At 40.5% G+C, this 12,343-nt stretch overlaps 2 protein-coding genes across 2 annotated transcripts in view; one reads left to right on the top strand and one right to left on the bottom strand.

The window, feature by feature from the left end:
* Nucleotides 1-5,239, bottom strand: part of SERAC1 (serine active site containing 1) — a 37,173-nt gene extending 31,934 nt beyond the window's left edge. The window contains exons 1-3 of the mRNA XM_089530123.1: nucleotides 5,172-5,239; nucleotides 2,136-2,227; nucleotides 198-234 (exon numbers count right to left, since the gene is read on the bottom strand). Of these exons, the coding sequence (XP_089386249.1) occupies nucleotides 198-234; nucleotides 2,136-2,227; nucleotides 5,172-5,179 (137 nt within the window). The 5' untranslated portion in view covers nucleotides 5,180-5,239. The remainder of the gene's footprint in view (nucleotides 1-197; nucleotides 235-2,135; nucleotides 2,228-5,171) is intronic.
* Nucleotides 5,240-5,337: 98 nt separating this feature from the next.
* Nucleotides 5,338-10,221, top strand: GTF2H5 (general transcription factor IIH subunit 5). The gene is made up of 3 exons (XM_089528435.1): nucleotides 5,338-5,489; nucleotides 8,979-9,034; nucleotides 9,595-10,221. Exons 2-3 carry the CDS (start codon nucleotides 9,000-9,002, stop codon nucleotides 9,773-9,775), a joined length of 216 nt encoding a protein of 71 aa, XP_089384561.1. The 5' UTR covers nucleotides 5,338-5,489; nucleotides 8,979-8,999; the 3' UTR covers nucleotides 9,776-10,221.
* Nucleotides 10,222-12,343: the final 2,122 nt, after the last annotated feature.

Below are 12,343 nucleotides of genomic sequence, written 5' to 3'. Positions count from 1 at the left end.
CATTATTGGGTAAGTTGCCAGACCTTGATTTGACTCACCATGTACTACAGGCATTCATAGTGACAGTTGAAAAATGAATATACAGTATATCACATTTAAATGCTCATTGGTTAAAAAAAAGTTACACATAGGCACAAAAATACCACTTCAGTTTTAACTGTATAAACAAAAATAGATGTTTTCTTGTTAATACTTACCCAAGAATAAGTGAGCCAGTTAATTTTGCAATTTTCCCTTAAAAATTAAAATACTCAGCATCAGTGTATATGCAAAAGGGCAGATTTTAGTATAAACTGCTTTAATGATTTATAACATCAGAAATAACAAAGGGTTGGTTCAAAGCTAAGGGTGCATCTACAGTATAGAAATAATGCTGTTTGACACCACTTTAATTGCCATAGCTCTATCTTACAGAATCCTGGGGTTTGTAGTTTTGTGAGGCATCAGTGTGCTTTGGCAGACAAGGCTAATGACTTTGTAAAACTACAAGTCCCAGGATTTCATAGGATGGAGCCACAGCATATGAAGTCATGTAAAACTGCATTATTTCTACAGTGCAGATGCACCCTGTTATACCAAGATCCCACTGAAACCAATATGAAGAAGCTATGTATGACACAAGTACAACTAATTTTCAAAAAAATCCTATGCATGCCTATTGCGAAGTAAATCTCACTAAATTCAATGATGTTTACTCCTTGGATTATAGATTAGTAAATAAAGGATTGCAGTCGCAATGAGACTTTAATCCAATTTTCTAAAAAAACCTACAGTAAAGGTATTAGTGCTTTAGAGCTCAGCAATAAAGCTCACTAAACATAAGAGACTTCATTTGAATAAATGTGCATAAAATTAGATTTACAAAGTTATTTATTTCCATGAAAAGAATTTATTTTGCTGTTGTTTTTCACATGTAGGCTCCTTCCTCCATCCATTTAAATTATTAATCATATTTAGCAGATTATTCTGATTCTGAAGTGGCTCTACCACGGGATGCTACTTTTAGATTATTTTGAATTAAACTTTATAATAAGCTGTCTATCTTTTCCCGATGACACCAATTAGCATTATTCAGGTTTTCCTCAGATTGTTACAGTTCAACAGCATGTGACAGAAAGGGAAGTTTGTTCATTCCTAGTATTAGCAATCTGAATTGCAGAACAATGTTTGGCTTCTTTTTAAAAAATACTACTTAATCTATTAATTCAGAAATTAGGATACGCCAGATAGCTACAGTACACATATATAAAGATCATGAATCTACTGTTCAGCAGTAGAAAGTGATGAGGACCAAGGATGCAATGGTCAGGTGTGTGATCAATATGGCATACATCCTCTTTTGTTAACGCGTATTAACAATTATGTTAATGAAATATTCTTAGCGTTTGTTGATGCTTCCCACAGTATCTCCATTTCCTGTTTCTCAGTTCACAAAACAGACAAAACCCATAACCAAAACAGCTGACTGCTGATAATGTATCAACTGTTTATTAAAGCAAACCAAAACAACTCCTCATCAATCATATAGAATGGGGCCCCAAAATCTCCCTAACAAATGTTACCAGGGCTGTTGTCCCAACCCAACTTAATGCAACAACCACAACTAGATTAGAAAGTGATTTCTAGCCAGACTGTAGCTGTCGAGCTTTGTATAAAATAATGTATTATATTTCCCCCTTCGGCAGGGCGAGCAAAGCACAGCCCCTGGGCTCAACTTTTCTGTTTTTCTGAAGTTTCAAAAGCCTCCCAGCCCTCCAATTTTATATTAAAAAGCAACATGACTTTCAAAAATGTCTTGCCCTAAAATCATGCAAAAACCTACTCATGCATGAAAATGTAAAACAATATTCCCATGAGCACCCAAGAACCCCATAATAACAAATACCTCCATTTTCCTCTATAGTCACTCTCAAAATGGCAAGAGAGAAAAAAACATGCCTTTACTTTCTGTTGCCATGCTGAGAAGTCCTGCAGAAGAATATCTCAATTTTTTCTCTTCCCATCGCCATTTTGAGAGTGGCTGCAGTATAAAACAAAGGGATTTGGGTTTAGTTTGAGGGGAGGGGATTGACCGCTATGCAGTTGCCCACCCCTGCCCTGCCATAGGCTAATAATAATAATAGATTTGCACTTACTGATATCTTTCCATGAGTGCTCGCTTTTCTGGGCTGAACCCAATGTTCCTATCTTTCTGCAGCACATTCCACAATAAGCAGCCAGGGACATTCTGTAAAGGTTTAAAAAAGTAATTTAACAAGTAAGTCTACATCCAAACTTTTTTCACCTATAATTTAGCCTCGTTTTTCCACTGTCTGTGGTTTCTCCAGATCAGGAATAGCACACTGTTCTTCAGGGACACATTTGAAATCTATTCTTGATTATGCCAATCGAACAGAATTCCATACATTATGCAGGAAAAATTATGTATCTCACTATGTGAGAAAGCTTATGTAGGATATGCTATGCTTTACCAAGTTTAAGTATCATAGTTAGTTGGTATAGCATCTGGCAGTGTACCTTTAAAAACATCCAATAATGATTACAACACAAGTTAGAAAAGATAGCAGAGCACATTGTTCAACATAACTGCATGCAGAAACACTACTAAATACATCTGTGGATCCAGTATCCACAGGTGACTGGGGTCCAGACCTAATTTACCTTTGTTGATGGACATTAAATGGAATCACGCCAATCCTGATTAAAGGTACATTTACAGTATCAAGGAGAAGGAAAATTTCTCAGCAGGTGTAATGTGAGATGTATGTCACCTCATGCATTATAAATATTGTGCATATATAATCCCTGTATTATCCAGTATTATAAATATTGAAGTGTTTTACAAGTATGAAACATGTTCCTTATAAAAAGAAAGGCACCCAAGAATATGCAGTGTCTACAGAAGCACACCAAGGAACTCTAGACACATTTTCCTCCATGCATCTACTGGAAGTGCCTATGTGATATGATAAAACTCCACAAGCTAATTGTTTGGCATAAAATGTACAGTATATGTAAAGAATGTTAAAAGTCACATATTTGTTATCTTGTAATATAGATTTTCAGAAAGGGGAAAGACTTTATTCAATTTCACAGAACATAGAGTTGGAAGAGACCCTAAGGGCCACCCAGTACAACCCTTTGCCATGCAGGAATACAGTCAAAGCACTCCTCCCAGATGGCCATCCAGCCTCTGCTAAAAAACCTCCAAAGGAGGAGACTCCATCACACTCCAAGGGAGCACTCCATCACACTCCAAGGGAACGTGTTCCACTATCAAACAGCTCTTACTGTGTCAGGAAGGTTTTCCTAATGTTGAGCTGGAATCTCTTTTCCTGTAGCTTGAATCCATCGCTCCTCCGGGTCCTGTTCTCTGGAGCAGCAGAAAACAAGCTTGCTCCCTCCTCAATATGACATCCCGTCAAATATTTAAACAGGGCTATTGTATCACCTCTTAACCTTCTCTCCCTCTGCCTAAACACACCCAGGTCCTTAATTCACTCCTCCTTCATATCCTTGGTAGCCCAGCTAATCTAGCTAGGTAAAGGTACAGACTGACAAGAGTAAGGCAAAGAACCTTCCTTCTCTGGAGCTGGGAGAAGCACAGAAGTTTCAGGCTGTTGCTACACTGCAGAATTAATTCAGCTTGCCACCTCTTTAATTATCGTGGCTGCATCCTATGGAATGCTGGGATTTGTAGTTTCTTGTGTCACCAGAGCTCAGAGAGAAGGCTAAGTATTTCACACGATTACAAATCCTAGAGTTCCATAGCACTTAGCCATGGCAGCTAAAACAATCTCATTCATTCTGCAGTGTAGATACAGCTTCAGGAATCTAATTTAATGTGCTACAAAGGGTTCTAATATGCATGAAAGTCAGAAGAGACCATGTCAGATTTAATATACTCTAAGCAATGCAGAGATTTCATACATACTACATCTCAAAAGTGGATGGGTCACTATGATGTACTGGTTTGACTGGGATTCTGGTTTGAAGCCCAGATCGGCCATGTTACACCCACTGGGTGACCTTAGGCAAGTCACAGTCTCTCAGCCTAAGAGGATGGCAATGGCAAACCCCCTCTGAAGAAGCTTGCCAAAAAAAGAAAACCCCAATAAGGTCACCTTAGGGTTGCCATAAGCTGGAAATGACTTGAAGACACACAACAACAAACATGTGTGACATGACATCCCCAAAACAGGTGGGGATTCAGCTTCACATCTTCAAATCAGAAACAACAACAACAACACACCTTGTTGAATGCAACATTTCTGCTTTGCAGAGGCTTGCCTATTAGCGTGTAAACCAGATTTGACTGCTCTGCAACAATTACGCCCACAAAAACACACAAACACACAAAGCCCAGGCAAGGGAGTGTGGTGTCTGGTTTCGAAGTCCTGTGGAGTGGCATTGGACAGGAGAAAGATTTCATCCAGGAGGAATGAGGAGGATTCTCTGCCCTGCTTTTGAGGAGTCTTCGTGCTAAATGAATATCCAGAAGAAGGCAGAGTGACCCATGTGTTCTTATACACATTTGGGAACTATCTCTTCCAATTGTGGGCAGCGTCAGCCACAGACATCTATTTCTGCCTCTTCACTGCAGAAATAGCCCAGGTTTTACCTTCTTCTTCTTATCTCATGCTCAGAGTGGAGGACATTGTGAGATTCCTCCTGGACCAGAAGGCTGAAATGTAGGGGCATGTCCTGGAAAAGGAGGACACTGCCCTGGCTGCATCCGCACTGCAGAGATAATCCAGTTTGGCACCACACTTCTAACTGCCCTGGCTCAGCGTTAGGGGATTCTGGGAATTGTAGTTCGCTGTGGCACTAGAGCTCTCTAACAGAGAAGGCTAAATGTCCAACAAAATCACAATTCCCAGGATTCCTAGCACTGAGCCAGGACAGTTAAAGCGGTGTCAGAATGGATTATCTCTGCAGTGCGGATGCAGCCAGGGTGAGAGAATGAATCATAAGGGGAACAAGTGCGTGGTTGTTTGATATAAGATATAGACATATGAAGAGTGATAAAGTCAGCAGAATTATATTTAACAGTTATGCTTAATAATTATGTTTAATAAAGTCGTCATAATTATGTTTGGCAGTCAAAGCGGTGCCAAACCGGGTTATTTCTCCGGTGCGGACGCAGCGCAGGGACCCTCTCGCTCGCATACCTGTCCATCTCCGCTGTGTGAGACACTGACTCCCAGCAGCAGCAGCAGCAGCAGCAGCAGCTACCCTCCCTGGCCTCACCTAACCAACTGCGCATGCGGAGCCCTCAGCCTCCATCCAATAGAGAGGGATAACAACCGAGTCGGCGGCGCGCATGCGCGGCCGGTCGGTCTGCGTCCAGAGCATGGGCCGGCGGGAGATCCCTTCCTTCCGCTTCCGGTCAGCTGAGCTCCTCCGTCGTCAAGGCGACGTCGCTGGTCCAGCGGAGGTCTCAGCGGAAGGCTCGCTGTCCCTGGGGCTGTTTCACCTGTTGCTGAAACGTAACTAAAAAAATACTATGTTTTTCCCCGAGAGAGCACCTCTCTAGGAATCTCTGGGTCCTCCAGTGCAACTCTATGGTCAACATCTGACAGGCATTGACCATAGAGTTGCGCTGGCGGAGCTACTGATGGTGCCCAGTGGAGTGTCCTCTCTACGAATCTCTAGATGTCCTTCAGTGTGACGTTTGGTTAAAATTGACCATAGAGTTGCTTTGGAGGACCTAGATATTCCTAGAGAGGACATATTGATCAAATCCACAAAACTCAAAGCCGCAAATGTAGAGGGCTTTCTGTATTTCTCCAGTGTAGATGGAGCCCACCACTGCGGATGGCGGCTAGATGCAGTTTGACACCACTTTTGAGTGGTGTGGCTCTGTCCTGTGGAATCCTGGGCTTCGTAGTTTTACAAGGTCTTTAGCTAGCTTGCTCTGCCAAAGCGTGATGGCGCCTCACTAAACTACAAATCCCAAGATAGGATGGAGCCATGGCAGCTAAAGTGGTGCCAAACTGTATTATCTGTGCAGTGTAGATGCACCCTATGTGTACTACACACAGTCCTTCCACATTCGCTAGGGTTAGGGGCACAAGACCCCCGTGAATGCAGAAAAACCGCAAATAACAAAAACACCATGTTTTTACCTGAGAGGACACTCTAGGAATCTGTAGAGCAACTCTGTCGTCAACATCCAACAGACATTGAGCACAGAACTTCACTGGAGGAGCTACAAAAGCCTAGTAGAGTATTCTCTCTAGGAACCTATAGGTCCTTCAGTGCGGCTTTTAGTTAAAGTTGAGCGTAGAGTTGCAGTAGAGAAAGACCTAGATAGTCCTTTGAGCACCTTTGAGACTAACTGAAAGAAAGGAATTGGCAGCATGAGCTTTCGTAGACTTCATTCTACTTCCTCAGATGCATTTGGAAGGATTGATGTTTTGGTTAGTTACAGTAGACACAGAAGAGAGTCTTTGGTAGAACGGCCAGGACAGCACCTCTGTATTTAAAGGGAGAAGAAATGCACCCTTGTTACAGTGGTACCCCGGGTTACGAAATTAATTCGTTCCGCCGCCGCTTTCGTAACCCGGAAACTTTCGCTAGCCGAAATGCCCATAGGCGCTAATAGCGAAAGCCGCGATTCCGTGTGAAATCGCGCCGAAAAGCACCAAATTTTTTTTCGTAACCCGAAATAACCTTCGTAACCCGGAAAAATGTTTTTAAATGGATTTTTTTCGTAACCCGGAAATTTCGTAAGGCGGCGCATTCGTATCCCGGGGTACCACTGTATATGCAGCACTTCCATTTTATAGAGACTAATCAGTGTGTAAGCTAACTGCCCAGCAGCACCTACTACTGAGAACACACTCCCAGGTTTCAGGGCCCAAGTCTGAAACCTAAGGAAGTCTGAAACCTTTTGGTGTTACAACAGGATGGTTGGCCCTCATTATGTTGCTATGCACAATACCTTCAATTGTACAGAGTATGGCATTACCAGCTTGTTAGATGAAGGGATTGCTGTGGATATAGTGAATCTTGATTTCAGTAAGGCCTTTGACCAAGTTCCCCATGACATTCTTGCAAGCAAGCTTGTAAAATGTGGGCTAAACAAGGTAACTGTTACATGGATTTGTAACTGGTTGACCGGCCGAACCCTAATGGTGCTCAGCAATGGCTCCTTTTCATCCTGGAGAGAAGTGACCAGTGGGGTCCCACAGGGCTCTGTCCTGGGCCCATTGCTGTTCAACATCTTTATCAATGACTTGGATGACAGAAATGGGGGCATACTTAAATTTGCAGATGACACGAAATTATGAGGAGTAGCTAATACCCCAGAGGACAGGATCAAAATTCAAAATGACCTTAATAGATGAGAAATCTGGACCAAAGCTAACAAAATGAACTTCAACAGGGCGGAAAAATGCACAGATATAGGATGGGGGACACCTCGCTGAATGAGACTACATGTGAAAGGGTCCTGGGAGTCCGAGTAGACCACAAATTGAACATGAGTCAACAGTGCAGCTAACAAGGCCAATGTGATTTTAGGCTGCATCAATAAAAGTATAGTGTCTAGATCAAGAGAAGTAATAGTACCACTGTATTCTGCTTTGGTCAGGCCCCACCTGGAATACTGTGTTGTTCTGGGCACCACAATTCAAGAAGGACATTGAGAAACTGGAGCGTGTCCAAAGAAGGGCGACCAAAATGGTGAAGGGTCTGGAAACCATGTCCTATGAGGAACAATTTAGGGAGCTGGGGATGTTTAGCTTGGAGAAGAGAAGGTTAAAAGGTGATATGATAGCCCTGTTTAAATACTTGAAGGGATGTCATACTGAGGAGGGAACTGAATTGTTTTCTGCTGCTCCAGAGACTAAGATCCGGAGCAATGGATGCAAGCTACAGGAAAAGAGATTCCACCTCAACATTAGGAGGAACTTCCTGACAGTAAGGGCTGTTCGACAGTGGAACAAACTCCCTCGGAGTGTAGTGGAGTCTCCTTCCTTGGAGGTCTTTAAGCAGAGGCTGGATGGCCATCTGTCGGGGATGTTTTGACTGAGAGTTACTGCATGGCAGGGGGTTGGACTGGATGGCCCTTGAGGTCTCTTCCAACTCTATGATTCTGTGATTCTAAGTGAAAAGCATAAAATCTGACAAATTAGAAAAATAATAAGACAGTTTTCATGGGAGGCTCTTGCCCAGAGATTCCTCCCCCCCTTGCCCCAAAGACCTTGTCATGGAAATTTTAATTGTAAGACATCTCAAAAGCTAACATTTAGTGAGACCTAAGGCTCAGTCTAAAAATGGATTCAAGAATTTACTGATGAGGCAAATAAGAGCATTGCCCCTCAAATGACAATCTGCCCCCCACCATCAGTTAAATTTGGTTTATAGAAATGGATGATCCAACACTTCTCTCCTCCATTTTTGTTTTTGCTGACCCATTGAAAATTGTCTACAGCCGTGAATTGTCACCTGTGAACTTTCAGGCCACAGTAAACTTGATGGTCCATAAACTGTCATACCATTTTGTTCTGTTTGTGATTGTTTGTTTAATATTTTTCTGACTGAACCCCAAACTCAGATATTTCACACTACATATTTCTACCACTGTGGTTCCACTTTAATTGTCATAAGTGCATCTCATGAAGTCCTTTGTAGTTTGGTGAGGCACTAAAGGAGTACTCTGGCTGAGAATTTTGAATATCTCTGTCTAAATTGCAAATTGGATGAAAGCATAGACTATAACCACAGCAGTTAAAGCGAAATCATTAAATACTGTAATTATCAAGCATGAAGAGGAGCTCCTGTGGCTGCTTAAAGACCAGCAAGTGCATTGTGGCATAATCACAGTCCTACGGTGATTCAGCTTTTTAGGCCTAAATTTAATTGCTTGTCCCACTTAGAGTAGACCTATTGAATCTGCACACAGTGAAATGTGCTTAATTAGTGCGGTTTCTAAATCTGTATTTTACAAACCCTCTTTCTTGCTTCCATAGGAACCTGACACTTTTGGGAAGATGGTGAATGTTTTGAAAGGAATACTTATAGAATGGTAAGCCACAACATATTGGTAATTAGCCACATTTCAGATGTACAGCGTGTCTACACAAAGTAGCTGATTGTATTTTATAAGAAAATCTTTCATATGGATTACTTTATTTTTTATTAAGTAATCCATATGAAAGATTTTCTTATAAAATATTTGGCAGTATTTGTAACTGTGATAATGCCAAGTCAGAAAAATAAGCCCTAATTTTAAAACATTTGAGTCTGCTCAGTCTCTTGGCTGTCAACTGTCTACGATTCTTGAGATAACTCTCAGGGATGATTTTTGTCTTCACTAACAGTTCTTGTTTTATCAGCTTTCTGACAATTATTTCCATAATCTCAGAAGATGTAATTATTTACAACAGGATCACATTGTCCGCATAAATGATTATTCAATCTTTTTTCCAAAGAGTGGGTTAAAGATTATGACTATGGAATAACAGACTACTGCTGAAAAAGAACTCCTCCTCAGCTGCACTGCAATTTAGTTATTCCAAGGTTTTGTAAACTTAATTTACTGAGGTGACATGTGGTGTGACAATAAATTTATTCGTGTCTCCACAGTGACCCAGCCATGAAGCAGTTCCTGCTGTACTTGGATGAATCAAATGCCCTGGGGAAAAAGTTCATCATACAAGACTTGGATGAAACACACGTCTTTGTGTTAGCTGAGATGATTAACTGCCTGCAAGAGAAAGTGGGAGAGTTAATGGACCAAAACTCTTTTCCCATTACACAGAAATAGAAAATATTGTCTTCACCACACTGTATCTATAGATGCAGAACTGAAATTCTGTAGGTAGATTTTCCTGGTGACTGATTTGGGGCAGATTGGATAGACATGGTCCTTCTCATTAGTTATTATTTATTTAAATTGTATGTTTAGCTTTTTTCCCCCCGCTGTGGGAAATATTTGCAATTCTGATAACAGTCTAACATACCTGTCGCCGCAAGTCATTTTGTGGGTAGTTTATTTTAATTTTTTAATTTGCCTATATGCCAGAGGGAAGGATCAGTGCTCTCTGTAATTCTCCTTTAGAGAGGACAGCCTTAACAGTTTGCTTTGAATATATTTTGTTACTTTTTTTCTTTTGAAATTTACATCAGTGAATGTCAAATTTCATGTACTATATGTTGAAAAGCATGATACTACTGTATATTCAATAATAAAACCATTTACACCCAGTCTTATATGTGTGTACTGTGAAAAATACCTCTGAGTTCAGTGAGCATCCTCCCTAGTAAATATGTGTAGGATTACTGCCTTAGAATAAGTGTGCTTGCATATCTTTTTGTGTTAAACCTTAAGCCCTTTCCAGCCTTTTTCTTTTTTCTATCTCTACCACTAAATTCTGTACCAAAGTTCTGTTCACAATTACCTAAATCCAACTGTGTGTTCACAAATAGCAAAGAACTAGCATGTTCAGTTGGAGCCTGTGTGGTGTAGCGATTTGAGTGTTGGACTTCAACTCTGGAGAAGAGAGATCTTGCCAAGAAACGCTATAATAGGTTTGCCTTAGGGTTGCCATAAATCGGAAATTACTAGAAGGCACACAACAAAACCAAGCATAACCATGAGAGAAAGAACTTTTGTCTAATATTTTGGATGTCAGTTAATCAAAGGAATAATCAGTGTACAATATCAAGATACATGCTGCAGGAAGTAGTTACATATTTTGCTCATTTCCTAATCCAAATTATGTTGTATCCAGGTATAACCAGATGATAACAATCCCACTGGATCAGTATCATAATAAAGCATTGTATAACTAATTTTTTACAAAATGATAGAGAAAAGAATTAAACAAGTTTTACAGTCATGGCTTTCAACTGCTTCTACCAAGCCAAATATTTCCTAGTTAATTAAAAAACATGCCAGTTGTTAAGTGGCTGTCATGGTGATGCAATACAGTTGCAACATTTTAATGTCTTTTAAAATGCTCATTATTTTTAAGGAACAAACTGTTCCTCCACCCTCATATCTGTTTTAGAAATCGGAGGGCTCTTTTCCTTCTAGCTGTTGGTCTGAATCTGTTTGGATTTTCTGGAATTTATCATATTGGTCTCCTAGGCTTCCAAGGTTGCAAAGCCCAGTCCTATCCAGTAGTCAGATCAGCATACTTATTGTTCTGTTGGGAACAATGGGAGAACAAGTTGTAGCTTCATTCTAATGTTTATTCCAATAACACAGATAAACACTGCATTCTCAGCAGCACCGCTTACATAGACATTAAATCAGTCTATGCATATTCTTAGAACAAAACTTCACCTCTGTTAGAATTGTATAGCAAAGCATTACAGTCTCTCTCCTAATGTGTCTGTTTACAACTATGTCTACAGCATTGTTTTGTTGCATATTAGATAACAAGCTTCATGAAGAAAGGAATAGAGCTTACAACTCATAGGAGTTCAGGTTATCAACTGTCACTTTGGTGCTGCGGTCTAGAGGTGAACCATCTTTGCTGAGAGCAAAATCTGGTGCTTTGGTGCTCAAAAGGCTTCTGTGTTAATACTCTCTCCAGCCTCTGTTTAGCTAATCAGCTAAAATATCTTGACATTACTCCTGCCATCTCATCCAATCAAAACGAGATCTTAGATACTGGTCAGAGTATTTGGCTGCCTTCCATCCTGACTACATCAGTCAGTAACCCTAGATTGCTGGATTTGTTATAAGGCAGTCATTTATTTTCATTTTCTCTCAAGCTTTCAAATCTATCTCTATAATTAGGTTGGCTACAGGCCCAGAACTAGCACACATTTATTATCAAACTACTGTATACTGCTATCTTATATATAAAGATCACAGCCTCAAAAACTTAAGATTAGACAAATAGAACTCTGAAAATCAGCACAGCCTGTCACTGTAAATCAGTGCTGTTCACATTTAATAGATGATGATACGATGCTTACAGCCACATTGTCAGTCTGTGGATAGACAGATAGTAGCATTTGATTCAAGATCCAAGTTTAGCACACACACATTTAGTGACTCACATTACCAGTAAATTTCTACAATCCCCCCTCCCAATATGTTCTTTGCATTTTGATCTTGTTCCCATGGATAAGGGAAATACGAATGTGACCTTAAAGATGAAGAAAGCACTTCCTCCTCCGTCACATGGTATATTCCACATACCTGCTAAAATTATTCTATGTTATGTGAACTATTCTGTGTTACTTTAGGTCAAACAAGTATCTACTCATCTCAATGCCTTATCAAAGAAAGCATGCCAGTAAGGGGAGCTCTTGCCACATTTTAGAAGAAAATTAAGAGGATACCATAGTTCAGTGCTTGACTGACACAAGGAGAGTA

The sequence above is a fragment of the Sceloporus occidentalis genome, unplaced genomic scaffold (genome assembly GCF_023333645.1).
Source record: "Sceloporus occidentalis isolate IW3139 unplaced genomic scaffold, rSceOcc1.0.p SCAF_6, whole genome shotgun sequence".
In the NCBI taxonomy this organism is placed as follows: Eukaryota; Metazoa; Chordata; class Lepidosauria; order Squamata; family Phrynosomatidae; genus Sceloporus; species Sceloporus occidentalis.
The sequence above is the reverse complement of the archived record's forward strand: the minus strand, read 5'-3'. Positions and strand labels throughout refer to the sequence as shown.